Source organism: Jaculus jaculus, chromosome 5 (assembly GCF_020740685.1).
Source record: "Jaculus jaculus isolate mJacJac1 chromosome 5, mJacJac1.mat.Y.cur, whole genome shotgun sequence".
In the NCBI taxonomy this organism is placed as follows: domain Eukaryota; kingdom Metazoa; phylum Chordata; class Mammalia; order Rodentia; family Dipodidae; genus Jaculus; species Jaculus jaculus.
Genome location: NC_059106.1, coordinates 170,433,583 through 170,453,414, shown reverse-complemented (window position 1 = coordinate 170,453,414; position 19,832 = coordinate 170,433,583). Strand labels below are relative to the sequence as shown.

The 19,832-nt window shown below is 49.9% G+C and overlaps 1 protein-coding gene across 13 annotated transcripts in view; it reads left to right on the top strand.

Annotated features, from left to right (window-relative positions):
* The window catches only part of Pcbp3 (poly(rC) binding protein 3), a 210,563-nt gene that overhangs the window by 170,679 nt on the left and 20,052 nt on the right, over positions 1 to 19,832 (top strand). For 9 of the 13 annotated variants that reach the window (XM_045149700.1, XM_045149699.1, XM_004669426.2 and 6 more), the window contains 8 exons: positions 8,080 to 8,234; positions 9,522 to 9,545; positions 10,536 to 10,568; positions 10,965 to 11,081; positions 13,257 to 13,388; positions 14,254 to 14,382; positions 16,288 to 16,431; positions 19,546 to 19,587. In XM_045149700.1, the coding sequence (XP_045005635.1) occupies positions 8,080 to 8,234; positions 9,522 to 9,545; positions 10,536 to 10,568; positions 10,965 to 11,081; positions 13,257 to 13,388; positions 14,254 to 14,382; positions 16,288 to 16,431; positions 19,546 to 19,587 (776 nt within the window). The remainder of the gene's footprint in view (positions 1 to 8,079; positions 8,235 to 9,521; positions 9,546 to 10,535; positions 10,569 to 10,964; positions 11,082 to 13,256; positions 13,389 to 14,253; positions 14,383 to 16,287; positions 16,432 to 19,545; positions 19,588 to 19,832) is intronic. The other 4 variants (XM_045149703.1, XM_004669427.2, XM_045149701.1 and 1 more) reach the window with 1 other exon arrangement.

Below are 19,832 nucleotides of genomic sequence, written 5' to 3'. Positions count from 1 at the left end.
AAACGATACTCAACTGTACATTGAAGAGACAGGGTGGGAGATGCAGGACACAGCAGGATCTGGACTCAGCTTAGTGCTAGGCATGTAGCAAGTTCAAGTACTGGTAGAGACAGCAGATGGGAGTGTCAGAGTGCAGCTGATTGAATCCAGGGATGCAGGACCTTTGGGCATACAGGACTCACCTCGTGTGTGCATGAGGATCAAGCGCAGAAATCACTGTGTTGTGAGTTCAGAGTGTTCTGTGAACCAAGGGAAATTGAGTTGGGCCCAGTACTCAATTGCATGTATTTATTTATTACTTAAATATATACTGAGCCCTTTTGAGCCAGAAAATGAGATTCAGTGGTCAGTGGAGGAGACTGCTATCATCTGGACGTGCTTTAAATGATTCTCCCTAAAGCTCGTGTCCTGGAAGCAGTAGGGTAGTGCTGTGGTGATGGGACCTGTAAGAGGTAGGGCTTATTGTAAAGCACTGAGGTCACAGGGCACTGCCCTCGGAAGGGATAGGTACAGGTCCTGCAGAGTGAGGTCCTGTCTGAGCAGGAATGAAGGAGGGACGCCATGCTCTTGGCCCCTTTCCATGCAGCCATTTCCTGTTACTCTGCAGTATTGTGAGGCAGCTGAAGGCTTCACCAGGGTGCCAGCTCTGTGCTGTTTAGAGTTTCCACCATTTGAATTGTGAGCCAAGTAAGCCTCTTTACAAAGTACCAGCTTAGGTGTTTTGTTACAGATATAACAGAACATGTGACCATTACCATGCTGTAGGTGTGGGAGCCTTGCTGATTATAGTAGGGCCTGGGTTGAGGCTCAAGTGAGATGGGGGTGATGGGAGTGCCCTCCTGTAGAAGTTTCTGAGGCATGGGTGAAAGAACTCAGCCTGATTCCCAAAAGAGCTAGAAAGCTAAGTCAGGGGTATAGGGAGCAGCCACAGGTGAGGCCTCTGGTACAACAGACTGTTGCCTGACATTAGAAAGGCACCCCAAAGTGGTTTGGGATATAGTAGGACTGTGCAAGGGCTACATACCATGAGGTGCTATTGGCTTGGAATGAAAGCTTTCAGGCCTACTCAGCCCACCTGGAGGGATGGAATTGGAAATCTGGAGATTTCATTGGTTATGGATGTCGGACATGAACTGCAGATGTTTGATGTTTACATGACATTTTAGTCCAGTCTCTCTCATGCCTTTTTTCCATGGAAATGTTTGCTGTGTGCTGTTACGTGTTGGAAATATATAACTTGTGTTGATTTTACAGGGCTCACAGTTAAGGGACAGCCTTAAATCTCAGAAGAGACTTGGGACTTTGGAACAATGTTTAAGTTGGTAAAGACTATGGGGACCTCTGAAATTGGACTGAATGCAGTTTACAGTGTGAGATACTCAGGAGTCTGTGCGGCCTCAGAGCAGACTATAGTGGTTTATATGTGTGGCCCCATTGACTCAGGCTTAAATCTTGAGTCTCCACTGGGCAGAGCCCTACAGGGGAAGAGGTATGTCACTGGGTGGAGGGCAGGGGCTCTTGGAGTACAGCCCTAGGGTGTGTTTGGGGTGGATCTAAAGTCCCACCATAACATATTGCGCTCGGGCTGTTCCATAGTGCTGGCTGTTGGTGGTGTCTCTCTGCTTGGGTCTATGAAAGTGAGCCAGCTTCTTCAGCCATCCGTGATATTCCCCTGGAATTTGTAAGCATGAAATAAACCCTTTCCTCCTATAAACTGCTTCTGGTCAGATGTTTGTCCAGCCTCATGAAGCTGACTGCAACAGAGGGTAATGTGGTCTTCCCTCGGCTCGGGTGCTGTGAGCTTACTGAGTGTCAAGCAGCCCATGCCCCACGACACACCGCACTACGTAGTCCAGAGCAAGAGCAGCTCGAGCGAGAGCTAGGCCCTTCTTGTGATCCCCAGCACAGTGACGCAGGGCCTGGGACAGGACATAACAAGGTCAAGGTTCACCTTGTTTGTAGGTTCTGTTACAAATTGAAGAAGCTTCTATATTTCTGCTTCCTATGACTTTTTTCGTTTTCTAAATCTTAAGTGGGTATTGAAGTGTGGTTCCTGCCCACATGGGTGTGACTGCAGCTTACGTTCTTGCTTCTGTTAATAGAGTAGATTGTGCTGTTGGTTTCCAAGACTTGGGCCAGCTACATTATTGGAAGATTGGTTGTCACACATAATTATTTGTATATGCTGCTAAATTCTATTTGTTAATGTTATATGTGCCAACAGATTCAGTCAAGTTGGTTAGTATATCCATAACTTGATATAACATATTTTTTTGTTGCTTACTTTTATTTATTTATTTGAGAGCAACAGACAGACTGAGAGAGAAAGAGGCAGAGAGACAGAGAGAGAAAGTTGGGTGTGCCAGGGCCTCCAGCCACTGCAAACGAACTCCAGATGCATGCGCCCCCTTTGTGCATCTGGCTTACATGGGTTCTGAGGAATCAGCCTTGAACTTGGGTTCTTAGGCTTCACAAGCAAGTGCTTAACTGCTAAGCCATCTCTGTAGCCCCGACATAGCATACTTTTTGTGGTGAGAACATTGACTAATCTCTCAGAACAATTTTAAGAACATTTTAACTATTTTGTTAACAATACATCTTTGCAAGCATTTTTCTTGTCTAACTGAAACTTTGGGCCCTTTATTCAACTTCTCCTAACCCACCTTAGGGTCTGGTATCTGCACGCCCACTCTCTGCTTCTGTGAGTTTGACCTTTTTAGATTCCACATATAATTGAGATTGTACAGTATTTGACTTTCTGGATTATTCACTTAAATAATGTTATCCAGAATCATACATGTTGTGGTGAAGGTGACAGGCTTCCCTTCTTTATGGAAGTGTATATGTGTATAGTGCCACATTTTCCTTATCCCTCACAAGCTGGTGGACACTTCAGTTGATCTCACATCTTTGACTCTTGTGAATGGTGCTGCAGTTAACACAGAGGGGCAGGTGTTCTTGGACATACTGATTGCACTTCCTTTAGATATGCCCTCAGGAGTGGGATTGCTGGTTCATAGGGTGTTTACTATTTTCCATAAAGGCTTTGCTAATTGCATCCCCGCCAGTAGTGTTTAAGATTTTCTCTGTGTCACATCCTTGGTAACATTGTCTAATTTAGTCTTTTGATGCTTTCCATTCTCACAAGCATGAGGTAGTATTTCACTAATGATCAGTGCATATACCTGTTTTTTGCATATACCTGTTGACTATTTGTATACCTTCTTTGAGAAATGTCTATTGAAGTCCATTGCCTCTTTTTCATTTTAAAAAATTATTTTATTTATTTTTTAATTTTTATTAACATTTTCCATGATTATAAAAAAAAATATCCCATGGTAATTCCCTCCCTCCCCCCGACACTTTCCCCTTTGAAATTCCATTCTCCATCCTATTACCTCCCCATCACAATCATTGTACTTACATATATACATATCAACCTATTAAGTACCCTCCTCCCTTCCTTTCTCTTCCCTTTATGTCTCCTTTTTATTATTTATTTATTTGAGAGTGAGAAAGATTCAGGCAGAGAGAGTGAAAATGGGTACTCCAGGGCCTTCTGCCACTGCAAGCACGCTCCAGATACATGCCCTACTTTGTGCATGTGACTTTACATGGGTACTAGGGAATCAAGCCTGGGCTGTCAGGCTTTGCAAAGAAGCACCTTTAACTTCTGAGCCATCTTTCCAGTTCTGTTGCCCATTTTTAACTCAAGTTGTTTGTTGCAGTTAAATTGATTTCATGGATTATAGATATCAAGCCCTTATCAGAGATCTGGTTTACAGATGTGTTTTCCTGTTCTGTTGATTGTTTCCTTTGCTGAGCAGAAGCTTTGGTTTGATATAAGCCTATTATTTGTTTTTGCTTTCATTTCCTATATTTTTGGAGTCATCAGAAAAAAAAAAATTATTTCCCAAGCCAATACCACGAATTTTTCTCCTAATAGTTTTCTAGTTGAAGGTTGTAGATGTAGTCTTTAGCCAATTTTTAGTTGATATCTTCATGTGGTGTGAAGTGAGTCAATTTTCAGCCTGCATGTGGAAACGCAGTTTGCTGAGCTCTTGTTTACTGAAGAAATCACTTCTTCCCTGCTATGCTCTTAGTAACGGTGAATTCCCTATGGACAGCTACTAGGGGTCACATGGCAGGTGATTTTCTGTTAAAACTTAGACAATATGGGCATTATGGTATAAGACTCTGGACCTTGTTGAAGCCTTTCATTCCATCTAGCTGCTTCTGGGCTGGAGAGATGGCTCCTAAGTTAAGGCACTTGCTTGCAAAATGTTCACAGCGTGGGTTCAGTTCCCCATCTGGCTTCTTTTGACCAGGCTCTGTCACAGAGCAGAGGGATAGAAGTCTAGGCTCCCCTTGGGGCTCTTTAGCACCTAGGGGTGTGGATATACCTTACAGCTAAGCCAGCACTAGAGTTCTGACTCCCACTATCCCAATGATCCCTCCCTGGCTCTGCAGGGCAGCAGCAGTGCTCTTGAATGCTCCCCACAGCCTGCACTGGCACTACAAATCAGGATTGTTGCCCCTGGAATTTGAGTGCCTCTGTACAGCCTGGTGAGGGCAGGAGCCCCATCTCAGGCCTGCAGAGGGGAGGATTTGATGCTGGAAGAGAAGGTACTGCTGTAGGGCTCGGTCATGCTTGCTGCCCTTCCTAACGGGATCAAGTCCCTGTGGGGACTGTAGATCACCCTCACCTGTCAGCAGCTCCAGCCTGATGCGTCCCTGCTTTCGGGTCTGAGAGGCTCAGGAGGCCCAAGGACGGTACTCATGCCGCTTGTGGCCCTTGCTCCCCAGTGAGCTGCCTTCTCTCCCTCCAGCACAGTCTTGCCATGCTGCTGTCAGTGTGATAAGTCAGGAGGAATCTTCCTGCATGCCTTGATCTTTACATCTATAAAGTAGGATCATGGTAGCACCCACTGTCCAGAGGTAAGGGGAGAAATCTGGCCAAGTCAGATACTGGCAGGGCCTCCGTGGCATGAGGATTCTCACTGATGGCCCTGTCCAGCCATGCAAATACCTGGGTTGTATCCCACACAGAGGTAGCATTATCACTCCATGTATAAATTTTTCTGAATCTTTGTGGTAGTTGGTTGGTTTGTTGCCCATGCTGACCTTGAACTCCTGATTCTCTAGGATTATAGGCATATGCCACCATGCCTACCTAGCTTTCTCTGTGCTTTAAAAAAAAAATTAGAAAAAGATTAATGCAAATATAATTTATTATTTGAATGTTAGAGATATTTTATCTACTGGTATATTTTGCCAGATCACCCTTCATAAAGGCTGCTATTGCTCCCCTGGAAGTGGGCCCTGAGTCAAGGGTGTCCTGGGGTCAAGGAACCAGGCACAGGCGGCCTGGCAGGCCCAGCATACCTCAGGGACTGAAATGAGACATCTCTGCAGCTGAGGCCATTCCTGCTGGGGCTAACATACTTCCTAGGCTGACAGCATCTGTTGTCTGAGTAGAGCCCACAGAGGGTATCCTCAGGCCTGCTGCCTCAGAACCTCCCCCAGTCTCTTTTCTCTCTTAAGCTTTTGCTGTTCTTGGCAGCACTGTTACCCTGCTTGCCTTTGCTTCTTTCTGCAAGCATCTCAAGACTGTCTTGTGGACCCGTGGAACCAGTTCTAGGAGCAGTCAGTGTCAGGGGAGCCCCAACGAAGTGACAGAAAGAGGTGTGTGTCCAGGTTCTGGGATAAGGGATGGCCAGTGCAGAGGCCTGCAGTAGAGACTGGGAAGGAGAATGGAGAGGCAGCAGGAGTTCCCTCTCAGGACCTGTGGCCATGTAGTCAGAAGGGTGGACTTAAGCTTAACTGAGGAAGGAGGAAACTAGTAGGGAGAGTTGTTCAGAACCACAGAGGGCAGAGGCAGTTGGATGGAGAGTGCTAAGACAGGCAGATGATAGATGACCCGGGAAGGCAGGGAAGAGTCTAGTTCTGTCCCTTGCATGTGTCACATGCTGTGCCTCTGAGAAATCCATGGTCCAGCTATAAGCAATGTACTTGGCACATCTGTAGTTGGTAGTCACACATTGAAACTACAGCTGGCCAAGTGTTGTCCAAGCCCATTATGGGATTGCTACCATGTTTGGTTTTCCTCTAATTCTGATGTTACATCCCCAGAACTCAATGAGAACAGAAGCAAGGGACGCTTCTAGAAAGCCAAAATAGGGGGAGGCCCCAGGAGAGGAAGGATTCCAGGAGAAAAGGAGCCCTAGAGGGGTATTGGATCTAGTGTGGCATGGGAGAACAGAGCCCGTTTCCCAGTGAGTTGCTTTTGGCAACCACTTTGCCCCTTTATTGTCTAGTAGCTATGGAGCTCTGGGTGGACAGGTCAGCAGGAGGAGGATGAGAGCAAGGCCCAGGGCAGCCTGGGGTTCTCGTAACTGCCTCAGACCTTTCCATTGGCCAGGGGTCGACTCGCCTGGCCTTTCTGAGAGGTCTGTGGTTCCAGAGCTGTGGCTGGAGCAGCGTTGCTTCTCTAGAGCCAGCCTGAATCCCAGGCAGTCTCACCTGTCCACAGACCAGCTTTTCATTCTCACAGTCTGCAGAGCTCTGTGCTAGTCCCACATCCTCCGATTCAGAAAGGCACTGGCCCAAGTGACTGATCACTGCTGACAGCCTGGAGCCGGAAGTACCCAGGGCAGGCACTGACCCACTTTCTCCTTCCTAGGCTGGAAACATTTATGTAACAGATGGCTGCAGGGCCCTGGCTGTCCCCCTGGTAGGAAGAGATGTCTTTAATTAAAAAGGAGGTGCAGAGCCCCAGACTTGCCCCAGTGTGATCCAGTTTGTGGTGCTGGTAAATGAGCGTTAGAAGCAGGAATCTACGAGGAGGGCTTCGCTGGGCTGATCACGGGCTTCTGTGACGTAGACGCATGTGCTACTTTGTGTCAAGTCAGTCCCTGAACCAACGCTCCTTCCTTCTGGCTCCCACGGAGGTCCAGCATTCTGCAGGGCATGTACAAAATGCACTGGTCAGCAGAACATATCTGCCTGTGCTTCTCCACAGGGCAGAGAGCTGCCCAAGCCTGCTCTGTCTCAGCACCCTGTCAAGCTGAGTTCCCACAGGCCCCTCACCTATCCTCCCACACCTGGCAGTCCCAGAGCATTTTCTGGACACAGACATCTCCTGTCCTTTGCTTCTAGAACCTTTGTGTTAGCCACTCCCTCTCCTCTGTTCCCCTGGCATCCCTGGCATTCATTGTCATCCCCTGGTCCTCCCTGGGATAGATGTCCAAGCTAACCAGCAGTATCCGACCCTTCCCTGATGGGATCACACTTTCCTGACCCCCACATGCTCCCTCAGAAGGAACTGGCCCAGGGCCCGTGAAAACTATACAAGAGGCCACTCATCAGGAGGGGCCTAGTCTCAGGCCACCAAAGGTGGCTCAAAGTTCAGGTCATTTTCTCCCACAAGCATTTCTTTCTTACTGCCTATAACCCATCTTTACCTGCAAATAATAAATCGAGGCCTTAATTTTCCCCAATGGGTTAACCATTAGAGACTGTGTACAGAAAGCATGTGAGTAGAACAGACTGATAACATGTAAGGAGCGCATCTTCTAAGGGCTTTTTGTCAAAGGAAGCAGCAGTTCATTGGCCAGAGATTGAGTCCACATTAGGGAAGCTTCCCAAAGAGTGGGCACAGGCAGAAAGGGACACTAGTGCTGGAGCCTTCCTGACTGCCTGAGGACAAAGTATGCCCTACGGGGCGGCAGGTTGTGGTACCCTGGGGTGTGCTCTGGAGTCTGATGGGCAAGTAGGCAAAAAGCACACTCAGGGAAGCAGATAGATGTTTTTTTCCAGAAAGTGCCTGGGTAGCTCCTTGTACGGTCTCACTTCTGAGATAGACACTCCTCTGGCAGAAAAATCGAGTCCAGAGGACTTAAATGATCTTCTTAGTGTCATGTACTTAGGTAAAACTAAAGACCCAACCCCAGTGAGCTAAACCTGTGGTTGTGGCAGTCGTGTGCCCACTCTTCAGGAAGCTGAGTCCCTACAGGTCAAGAGATGGTGCTAGGACCTAAGAGATGTACCCCTGGGCACAGCTGTGCTTTCTTGTTCCAGGTGACACCATCTGGGCCCCAGCCATCCTTCCTCACAGCACCCTCAGCACCTTAAGCCACTACCCCGAGCTGCATTTTGGGAGAAAAATGGAGTCTAAAGTCTCAGAAGGTGGCCTGAACGTGACCCTGACCATTCGCCTGCTGATGCATGGAAAGGTAGGGTGCAGAGTGGGAGTGCTGCTGGCAGGGCTTCGTTCCGTGTAGCTGCTCCTCACTGCGGGCGGCCCCAAGCTTACAGCGCCTCTGCAAGTGCAGCCCAGCTGAGGTTCTCCTGGAACCCTCCAGACTGCTTAGCCTCAGGCCTGTCACTGAATGCCCTAGTGCCTGTCTGCTCTAAGCGGGTGTGGTCCTGCAGCGTCCACATACGCACGTTCCCGTGCTGTGCTTTCTGCCGCTCCTCAGGACACCTCCTGCAGGGGTGGCTTACCCAGAGCTGGGCACTAGAGGAGGAGTGCTGGCAGATTCCTGAAAGCATGTCCTGCTGGGCAGGTGGAGGCACACACACACCCTTTCGTGATAGAGAGGGTGGCTGTGGTTGTCTACAGATAGCCCTTCATGCCCACTTCCTCGTCTCATGCCATGTCCTCCACATGGCTCAGCAGCAGCTCTGAGGTTGCTGAGGGCTTAGCTGTTATGAGAAAAACAGGTCAGATTTTAGAAGATGATGTTCCCCATGGCTAGAAGCCAGGCTGACCCTGCCCTACGTGACACACCATGGTTAACCCTTTCTGGAGCTATCCTATGGGCTTGAGAGGTGCTGGAACCACTGGCCCGACTAATCATGCACTGCATAGGCATTGGGGTGCACTTGTAGAACTGTGGTGGCTAGGCCAGTGTTTGAGTGCTGGGCTTTAATAGCACTACAGCATGCTTAGGTAATAACTCAGAGTCTTATCTGTTTGTGGTGGGTTTTCTCAGGCCTTAAGTGTATGAGGAACTATTTCCTCCTGTTTATCTGGAAAAGAGCTGGTTATGTCGTCATCCTATTGGTCAGCTGGTCAGACTCAGCACCATCTCTGACCAGCTTGTGGTTCAAGCTGAGATGGACGATCCAACTCAGATGCATCCTCTTGACATTTTAAATTTTCCCATGAGGGTGGGATGTGGCTCTGTGGCAGAGTATCTGTCTAGTATATGCAAACCCTCAAAACTGAAAGAATTAAGCCTGGTGTGGTGGTGCACACCTTTAATCCAAGTACTTGGAAAGCAGAAGCAGGAGGATCACTGTGAGTTTGAGGCCACCCTGAGACTACATAGTGAATTCCAGTCAGCCTGAACTAGAATGAGATTCTACCTCGGAAAAAAAAAAAAAAAAAAAAAAAACCTGAAAAAATAATCCTCCCATCATGTCAGAAGAAGGATTAGTTTTTATAGCATCTGTCCCTAGAGTTTTTTCCTTTTGCATACTATGACATCATCTTTCTGTAATTTTTTTTTCTACAGGAAGTTGGAAGCATCATTGGGAAGGTAATTATTGAATGAACTCTGCCTATCCCAAGCTGTCTGTAAGGGAGTGGCAAGGACAGAGCAACCCTGTGCTGCTGGCCCCAGCAGATGCACAGCAGGCACATAGCACTGTGTTCAAGGAAGTCAGGGTCCCAGGGGAGGCTGCCCTGTCAGTGTCCCCCACACACTTCTTGCTGAAGGACCACGAAACTCGTTCCTGACAAGGCCCCAACTGATCACTTAGACAGCTCCCACTCCTGCCATCTCGGTCACCAGTGTATCTTCTGGGTTTCTGACCTCAGATAGTGTGTGCTTGCCTCCTTCAGTGGCCCTGTAATCTGAGCACTCTCCAAGAAGGTTGTAGCTCCTCCTCATACACCCATGCTGAAATAGAAGGCATGTCCCCATAGGGGAAGGGACCAGCTGGAGGGCTGCTGCATATGAGGGCGGCAAGGCTGTGGGCCAGCCCTGCCCTCCCTCTCTCTGCAGTGCCCGTATGGCTTCTTCTACGCACCTGTGCAGCAGGGAGCCTCCAACTGCTCCTTGTCCTGAGTCTTTCTCACCTTCTTTCTTTGGAAGGACCTCTCAGGGAGCCACTGCCCATGATGGATAGATGGGTGTGTTTAAACCAAATGCAGCCTCTGCAGGGCACCCCATACCATGCAGGCCTATCCTGGCACCTCAGTGGATTAGGAGAATGAGCCAGAGCCAGATCTAAGCCTGCCCAGCTGGCCCGCTATGCCACTGGGTGACTGCAGCTACCTTCCCTTGCTTGCATATTGTATTAGAATGGTCTGGTCCAGTGAGCAGAGAGGTTGGTTTGCTGATGGGGCCAGGCAAGGATGGGGACAGGCTGGAGGCAGGAAGTACCTACCGCCTTCACTGCTCTGGCCATTCCTCAGCATCCACGTAGCATCAGCAGCAGCTCCCAGCACTCGGGACCATTCCAGGCCCGTGTGCCCTTTCTGGAGCCAGCAATGACAGATTTCCTTGTCCATGTCTTCATTCCAGAAAGGAGAAACAGTGAAGAAGATGCGTGAAGAGGTGAGTGTGGCTTGCCCTGAGTGATGCTTTGATCCTGGTCAGGTTTTCATTTCAGGAGTATCTCAGGACAGTGCCTGTAGATCTTGTGCCTGGGGAGGTCCATGCCATGTCCTGCCCCGTGAGTCAGGAATGGCAGAGTGAGGAGGGCAGTCCTCTTTGGCATGCATGACATGCAGCACATGCAGAGTTCATATGCATGGGCATTGGCTCTCGGGTCACTAGGACTCTTCCAAGTTAAAATTACGCTCTGAAGGAGATGGCTGGAGAGAATTCCACTGTCTCAGGTGAAGTTTGCAGGTAGGATCCGGTAGTGTCCTCTGGCCTGGAGAACTCGGGCCCACACTACTCAGAGGCTTTCATCTGTCACCAGCTACATTTCTTCTACTGTCACTCTAGAGTGGTGCCAGGATCAACATCTCAGAAGGAAACTGCCCAGAGAGAATCGTGACCATTACAGGCCCTACTGATGCTATCTTCAAGGCCTTTGCTATGATTGCATACAAATTTGAGGAGGTAAGGTATGCCTGCAGGAGCCCTGGGCCATTTTCATCAGTCTCACCTAGTTGAGGTGCTGGCCTGGCCAACCCAGGAACCTGCAGACCATGGAGCTGCTTGGAGTCTCTTCCCGCTTCCTCTGGCTCCCAGTCATTCTACCCTGTCCATGTCAACTGATGAGGGACCATCACTCCCTCCCTCCTAAATCCAGCCACTCCCATAATGTGCATACTAGAAAAGCCCACCTCCATTGCAGCAGCAGTTTGTGGGAGCCCACAGATTAGGGGGGATGGGGCACTCTTATGCCTCAGCTCAGCCACCCTAGCCCCAGCAGGTGGTACTCAGGGACAGGGTCCAGATCAGTGAGCCCCTTGGAAGACCGTGTGCTTCTCTGGGATTCCTCAGCACAGCTTGTTCGGGAGATGCTGGGGCAGAGGAAAGGCCACATCTGCTCTGCAAGCACAGACAACAGTGTAGCGTCTGCCTTGTGGCTTCCTCTCATGACAAGCCACATGCTCAGCAGCACTCACGTCAGAACCGCCAGCAGGATGAAATGGCACGGCCTGGTCCTCCACAATGCAAACAGATAGAACCAGTTATCAAACCCAGGCTGTAGTCTGGGGATGAGCTGTTGAATTCAGTGCCCAGAGCATGGATTTTTACAGGGAGCTGAATGGTGGGCCCAAGGACCTCCGGGGGCCATGCGTAGGTGGAGGCTGGGTTCAGAACAAGGGGCAATGTAGAGATGCCCAAGTGGAACAGGTAGAGCTGCTGAGGCTGTGCAGAGTGGATTAGAGCAAGGGGCTGATTGCCTTCACTGGTGCAGCAGACACTGTAAAGAGGGCTCCATAGTGAACAAGGGAAGGCTCCGGTCAGGAGCACGGTCTTACTGAAGCAGGATTTCCTAAAGATCAACAGGGACTAACATTTTTTTTGGCTATTTCCAGATGATCCTGAGTTAGAAGTAGGGACAGTCATGGGAAGCTGGAGTCCTGTCAAGTGCTGGCCATTCTTGTGGCGGCTTAGTATGGCTTTCCAGGATAGTCGATGTTGAGCCTGTGGGGCATGTGTGGCTAGCCTGGCATCCGTGGGTTAGTCTTGGCTTCTCTTGCTGCTTTTGCACTGCCTCTTCTGTCATTAGAGTACCTGGTGTGCAGGAGCTATGCTGGTTTTGTAGGGTTTCCATGTACACGTCACCTTGGGATCTCCTACCTGCTTTCCTGTGACCCTAGGCAGGTCCATTTTCTGAGGACACGTCATCTTGTGCCTCTTGAACATGTTACTTAGGGGATGATCTGACATTGTTCTCACAAGGAAGAGAGAGACGTTTGGCAGGGAGTAAACTGGTACATGAATCATAACTAGGAACAGTAACATACATACAGGTGCAAGTGGCTGCCAGCAACCTCTTCACTTGCTCAGGTATAAAGAAAGGCTGTGTGTGCCTCACACATGGGTAGGAACTGGGCCTTGGCTGGGTTCTTGCTTCTCCATAGCCCGAACTGTCCAGTGCTGAAAGCAGTAGACACTGCCCACCTCCACATGTCTCCATCATGAACTTGAAGCCCATCTGTCTCCTGAGTGTCAGAGGCACAAGCCTAAAACATAGCTAGCCAGATCTGAGCCCATCCTGTCACACACACACCTCTGTTGTCCCTGCCTTCTAAGTCAGTGACTTGTCTCCCATCCTGAATGGATAGAAAGACCTTTTCCACCCCTGGCCCCCTGATAACAGGTGGTGCTCATTGTACCCAGACCCCAGCTGCCTCGCTTCCCTCCCTCTACCAGTTATGTCATCATGTCTGTCCGTCCAAGTCCTCACACCCCACCAGGCCTTCGTGGTGCAGTTGGACCTGACTGTGCATCATCTCAACCTGTAATCTGCTCCCAGCCCTCTTGCAGTTTGCTGATCACCTAGCCTTTTCAACCCCTGTGTGTGGTCAGCATATATGCGACCCCTTCTGTCCTCTGGTCCACATCATATAGTCGTTCCCATTCCCCTAAGCCTGGCCTGGCTCTGAAGGCTCTGTGAATGCCGCAACTTTCTTCTGTATCCCTTTCTGTGGAGGACTCTTCCCAGTGTGTAGCCACACAGGTATGAAGCAGAGATGCTACACACATGCCTTCCCTGTGCTCCTGCGTCACACGGCTGCATTTACCATTGTGAGTCCAACATGCCTGTCTTCTCCCTAGGACATCATTAACTCCATGAGCAACAGCCCTGCCACCAGCAAGCCTCCGGTGACGCTGCGGCTGGTAGTTCCTGCCAGCCAGTGTGGATCTCTGATCGGCAAAGGTGGCTCCAAGATCAAGGAGATCAGGGAGGTACCAAGACCTTTCATGCCACTGCAGGAGGCCAGGCCAGCAGCTGTTTGGCCCAGCCTTCCTGCTGTATGTCCCTACTCAGTCTACAAGTACATGTATGTGTTACTGCACACCTTGATGACCCCAAGCTGGTGTGCACATGGACAGGCAATTCAAAAAGACTGTGGAATTGGGATATGAGAAACCCTGCCACATTCACAGGCCCACACAGTGACCTGTGCAGAAGCAGCCCTCCTGGGGCAAAGGCAAGGACAAGGATGCTAAGGGGCAGAGAAAAGTCCTGGGACAGGTGGGTTGTGGCACCCAAGTTCTGTGATTCAAGGCCACACTCAAGCTGGGGTTCCTGCTCATGCAAGGTGCCTCCTTGGGTTCCTCCTCATACAAGGGCCGTCAGGTCCTATCTCCTGAGATTGACATTGATGGAGCCTGCACCAGGTGTGGGTTTGACATTAGCATCCCTCCTTCTTAAGGCAGGCCAAGTTCTTCTCTTGCCCAGGACAGCCTCTCCATCTTACTTTCTTCCTGTCTCCTCTGTAACCTAGGAAGGATGTTGAGTTATTTATGTGAAAGAGTAGTCCCATTTCCCCAAGGTGTCCTTCCGTGGTCCGGGGCCTCTGTCAAAGGATACACAGTTCCCTAAGGGGACATTCAGAGGCAGACATGAAGGAGAGGTGACAATAGAGTGACATTTGAGGGGTGGGATGGAGATAAAGGAACCATGGCCTGCTAAGGACCTGTTTCCAGCGAAGGGTTCTCATGGTGCAGACTGCCCTGGGTGCACCTCGAGAGCTGGGGGTACTGCCCATCCTGTGCATGCTGTTGCTGCCCACACTCTGCTCTTCTCTTCAATGTCCCTTCCCTGCAGTCCACAGGTGCTCAGGTCCAGGTAGCAGGGGACATGCTGCCCAACTCCACAGAGCGAGCAGTAACCATCTCGGGGACGCCAGATGCTATCATCCAGTGTGTGAAGCAGATCTGTGTGGTCATGTTGGAGGTACAGTGAGAACATCATGGACCAGCACATTTCACCAGCCCACCCTTGCTTGGGGCTGAGCTCTATCTGCGTGTGGTATTGTCTCCAAGACTCAGGTGCCTTGCTTGTCCAAAGGATTCATGTGGTCACTTGGGGTATATTAGAACCAGACAGCAAGAGTGGGCAGGTTGGCTAGGCATGGTGGCACATGCCTTTAATCCCAGCACTTGGGAGGCTGAGGTAGGAGGATCACTATGAGTTGAAGGCCAGCCTGAGACGACATAGTGAATTCCATGTCAGCTTGGTCTAGAACAAGACCCTACCAAAAACAAAAAAAGAAAAAGAAGAGAAAAGAGTGGGCAGGTCCCTGGCTCAGGCTTCCCAGGCCTCCAGCAAGAGCCAAGAGTGGTGAGGAGGCACTTTGGGAGGAGCTGCCGGTATCTGCCCTTGGACTGTTTGTAAATGCCAGCCCAGGGCCACCATCTTGTCTGGCAGTAAGAGGGCACAGGGAGATTTGGCTTTGGAAGTAGGTGTGGCAAAGGGAAAGCAGCGTGCCCACCAAGCCAGCCAGCACTGAAGAGCTGAAGAGGAGGGCAGTAGACCCTTAAGAGAACCACTCTAGCATACTCTTCAGGATCCAGGACAGACCCAGGAAAATAGCTGCAGTGTGTAAAGAGATGGGAGTGGAGGGTTAAGACAGCAGCCAAGAAGGCACAGCTGGACAGAAGCAGACTTGCTTGGAGTGGATGAAAGAACCTAACATTTAAATGCAGTCGGTCCCCACATGAAACAGAATTCGCAGCACCCATAGTTCCTGAAGCTTCTGCTGTGATCTCACCTCACCCAAGATCTCCCATGGCTGCAAGAGCAGCAAACATCGGTCTTGCACACCTGAACTGAATCTTCTGTGGAAATAAGATCCCTTAGGCAACTGCTGAGTCCTCCACTGTTTGTAACTGACTTTGTGTTTGAATCTCATGTTTAATTCTTTAAAAAATAATTGCAGAGTGAGGAATGTTGCAAAGGTTCTTGAGGGGCAGCGAGCTCTGAATGGACTGGGTCCACTGCCCTTGCCTGTCCCCTGCCACATGGCTGAGGCCTCCAGCCTCTCCTGCATAATAGTCTCTAGCTGGTGGTGTCTCCTGGTATAGCCCAGCCAGAGTCTCCACCTCCTGGGGACAAACCCCCAACCCCCCTCCATGGCCAGGGGAGGTTGACCACCTCTGACCAAGGTGGAGAGATAAGGTCAGAGGTGCCGGTTCCTAAGAACAGCATTCATTCAGCATGAAAGTTCGATATTCTTGCCATGTAACAAAAGAAAATTACAGCAAACCTTTATAAGCGTTTTTTTTTTTTAGTAGTGAAATTGGATGCTTCTAAGCTTCAGTGATGATCACTACTGACCATTGCCATAGGCCAAAGTCCTTGGGACCGTGTGCTTCAGCTCCCACAGTGGGTTGTGTCCATTGTTGTTTCTATACAGACTGCTCATCTTGAAGCCAGTGCCATGCCCACCATCTCCATGGACACCCACCTGGATCAGCTGCTAGCTATCCATACCCCCTCCAGCAGTAAACAGGTGTCCCACCAAGGTAGCCTCAAAGATAGACACTCTTCACTGTTACAGAGCCTGTGTCCTGCCTGGAGTCCACAAATTAAAAATAGGTGGCAGAGTTCAGGCTTGGAAGAAGGACCATGCACCTCAAAGAAAGGGGCAGTAAGGAATGCAGAATGCCACCTTCCTCGGTGTGCTGTGAAGGCCTGCTCATCTCCTTCTGATGTCCCTGAATGGCCTCCCTGTGGAGCCCTTGCTGGCTGTATCTGGGGCTAGGGTTTTCCTGCAGAGGGGTGGGCTGGGGAAGACAGCCCAAGGCCAGTGGGAAAGCTATTCTAACGTCTCTCTCCCTCTCCTGTCCCTTTTCCTAGTCCCCACCGAAAGGTGCCACCATTCCCTACCGCCCAAAGCCCGCCTCCACCCCTGTCATTTTTGCAGGTGGTCAGGTAAGAGCCGACCCGCTCGCGGCCTCCACTGCCAACCTCAGCCTTTTACTGCAGCACCCGCCGCTGCCCGTTAGTGCACTCAGGTTTTCTTGCCTTCTCACGTGCACGTCTCCCATCCTGCGCTGGACACAGAGCTCTCCTGGCCCACACCAGGCTGTGGGTGGGGGTGCTGGGGAAGCACAGGTAGAGCTAAGAGCTGCATTCCTCGGACGTGTGTCCTTTGTGGTGCTCCTGACCAAAGTAGAAGGGCCCTCAGACCCGCGCACATCTGGGTGTGCCATAGCACTGTCAGTCTCGTCTGTAGATACTGCTGAACTGCTTGGGTAGTCGGAGGAAAGAAGCGTTCTGAGCGGTTTCTGTCCGAAGCAGCAAGGGCCCCATTTTCCCTGAAATGCATCCAAACTGAGCATGTGCTCTCAGTGGAGCACCCATGTGAGTGGCCTCAGGCCAGCCCCTGCGCCATTGCGACTGCAGCTCCCTCCTGTCAGAGCAGTCATCCTCATACACACACAGCACCCACGTTCACAGACACTGTCCTTATCAATGTTAGTTGACAAGCTCTCAGTTCCCTAGAGAAAGGACTGGGAGGTCAAAGAGAGAGGAGCTTGTGTCTGTGACCAGCAATGGCCTGCTGGAGAAGACAGGTGGCAGAGGGGCCCTCTCCCGCTTCAACACGTGCCCACCTCAGGGCCCTGCATGCCGCTCCACACAGATGACTTGAACATGGACAGCCAGGGTTGATCTAGAAGAGCTCTGTGTCCTGTCAGCCGCGATGTGTGTCTTTGTTCAAGGGAGAGTTGGGACAGAGACTCCCACGGTGACTCAGCTGGCACAGTGGGCACAGGGTTTTACTTTCATTGTTCAAAAAGGGGAAAAAAGATAAAACTTTTCCTTCTGTCTTTATCCACAAAGTAAAGAAATCTTCTTAGGCTTTAAGTAGCTAATGTGACATAAGTGGGTTAGACCTGTGGCCCTTTCCTCCACTATCTCAGTCCTCCTGTGCCCATGTGCCCTCATGAAGCCCAACATGCAGGACACCCCCTTATTCAATAGGTTAGACCTGGGCGAGTCTTGCTAGCCTCACAACCACTGGGCCTCAGGGGAGTCCCTTCCATCATACTGACTCCAAGGAGACGGCCACACAACCATGCAGCTTAAGCTCATCCGAACCCTATCTCCACTGCTTCTTCCCAGGTCACGGCTAGCTGCAGGTCAGTAACCCACATAGACTAGACCTCGGGGGTTAAGCCAATCCATGATGGCATCACATAGTGGAATGGGGGTCTTAGTCAAAGAGAGGGTGCCTCTGTACAAAGGGATGTGGGGTCTATAAGACCACATGGCGTGGAGTTACAGCCTGATTCCAGGGGCAGAGCTGCCACGGGGACCACGCCAAGGGTCACCTGTCTGTAAAAATTAGTACACCATCCTCTGTAGTTAAAGTCACTGTACCAAGTGTTTGTCCTTGAGTCTGTCAGAAATGTTAACCTTTTTGAGGTCTGTCACCATGCCCTAGTGTGGCTGTTGGAGGCCTTGGCTATGCATGGGGGACAGAATCTTAAATGAATATCACTTGAAGGTAACCTGGGAGAGAAGCCAAATACAAATTAGGAAGTGAAGATGTGACTTAACCCTGAGGCAGATCCCTTCTAGACTCAGATCCCAAGAGTAGGATGCATGACAGGGTAGACTTCAGAGGAGGCAGCCTGGGTATCTGCCACCATAGATGGGGTAAGTGAAGACACCCGAGGTCTTCAGCAGCTGACCGCACTGACAGCTTCCTAGGTATTGCTGGCTGAGGAGTGATAGCAGCTGCATAGGAGTGAAAAGATATCAGAATGCTGGCCCAGAATAAGCAGTTCCCCAGGCCAAGTAGCTCGGCTCAGATACATATACCTGAGAAAATGTCAGGCCCCAAGAGTCCGAAAAGCCTGTGTCCCTCCCTTGGTTGACACCTCGGAGAACATCTTTGACAGCAGTTTTCTTAAATCAGAGGCTGGGTCTTTACCCTACTCCTCCTGGGGCACTGGGCCCATCTCTTCTCCTAGATACTGCTGAGTGTGATAAGATTCTCGTCTTCCTTTGGCAGAGTAGCAAGGTTAGCCCAGTCTAGGCCTTCCAGGACTAAAGCATGCTTCAAGGTTGAGAGATGGTCAGGTCCCTATCAAGTGTTTATTTGGCCATGAACTCTTGAGTTTGTTTTGTTTATGATGAAAAATCAAAATTTCCATTCAAAACCTGTGGGAGTGTGTGGAGTCCACAGAAGTGACACATACATGGTCTCCCCTGCAGTGTCTCTCTTGGGCACCCAGGGATGTCATAGGTGTTCATACAGTTGGGTTTCACTTGTCCATATTAGACACATCAGCTGAAAGCCATGTCCTTACTCCTACTCCTCCACCCAGGCCAATATATTCCTCCCTAAATCCAGAAAGCTGTCTGTGGCCCTGTTCTCCCTTGACTGTGTGGTTTGTTTGTTGTCTGGGTAGCCAAAAGACATCTCAGCTGAAGGGACCTGTTGGGGGCTCTTCTGTCCCCTGGGGTTTCAGAGTGAGGATGGGCAGGTGGAGCCTACAGGGTGGACATTCGCTGTGGTTGGCCCAGTTAAAAATTTGAAGCAAGGAAAATAATGAAAACCAAATGAGCCTTGGGGATCCCAACTGGCCATGGGAGAGAGATACCTGCATTTGTGGAGAATGCTACCACCTAAGATTTGATAAGAAAGACAACAAATTAGGTCAGTTCTGTGAGTTACACAGACCAGTTTCTTCATATGGCTTTTGTAAAACTGGTTTTGTTCATCTCTGGTTTTACTTGGATGTGTTGGAGCTAAGTCTCCCCCAAAGTATTTACTCTGGTGCATGACTAACAACCAGTGGCGCTCTTACTGCGGGGTCATCTGTAGATTTTTATTTTTAGGAAAGTTAGGGAGATCAGGGTCAGAAGTCATTTCCTGCTGCCAGCTGGCACCAGGCAGAGAGAGCTCACTTCCCCCGGGTTCAGTGGACTGGTTGTGAGTCAGACCTTTTGTCCAGAATGAATGAGGGCAGGGGAGATACACATCAAGGAGAGAGCTATCCTCAGAGGATTCCTATCATACATGAGAGCAGGTTGCCAGTGGGTGAAAGCTGAGGTTCTGCCACATCCTGAGCTGACAGTCTCTCTCTCTCTTTCTCTCTGCAGGCCTACACAATCCAGGGACAGTACGCCATCCCCCACCCAGATGTGAGTTTTCACTCTGTCTCCCTCCCGCCCTTCTCTTCTTATTGTACACCTTCCTGCATGCTGCTGTTCATTGCTACTAATATTAATATTACACAATAATATTAATCAGTTTTCTTAGTGTCCTTGATCTATGTTGTATCTATATGACCTTGAATAACTTTTTAACCTCTTAGCACTAATTTATGCTTATGTTGAGGACTTGGCCTGATGTCAATTTGTTTCAACTGCTGCATCCATACACCAGC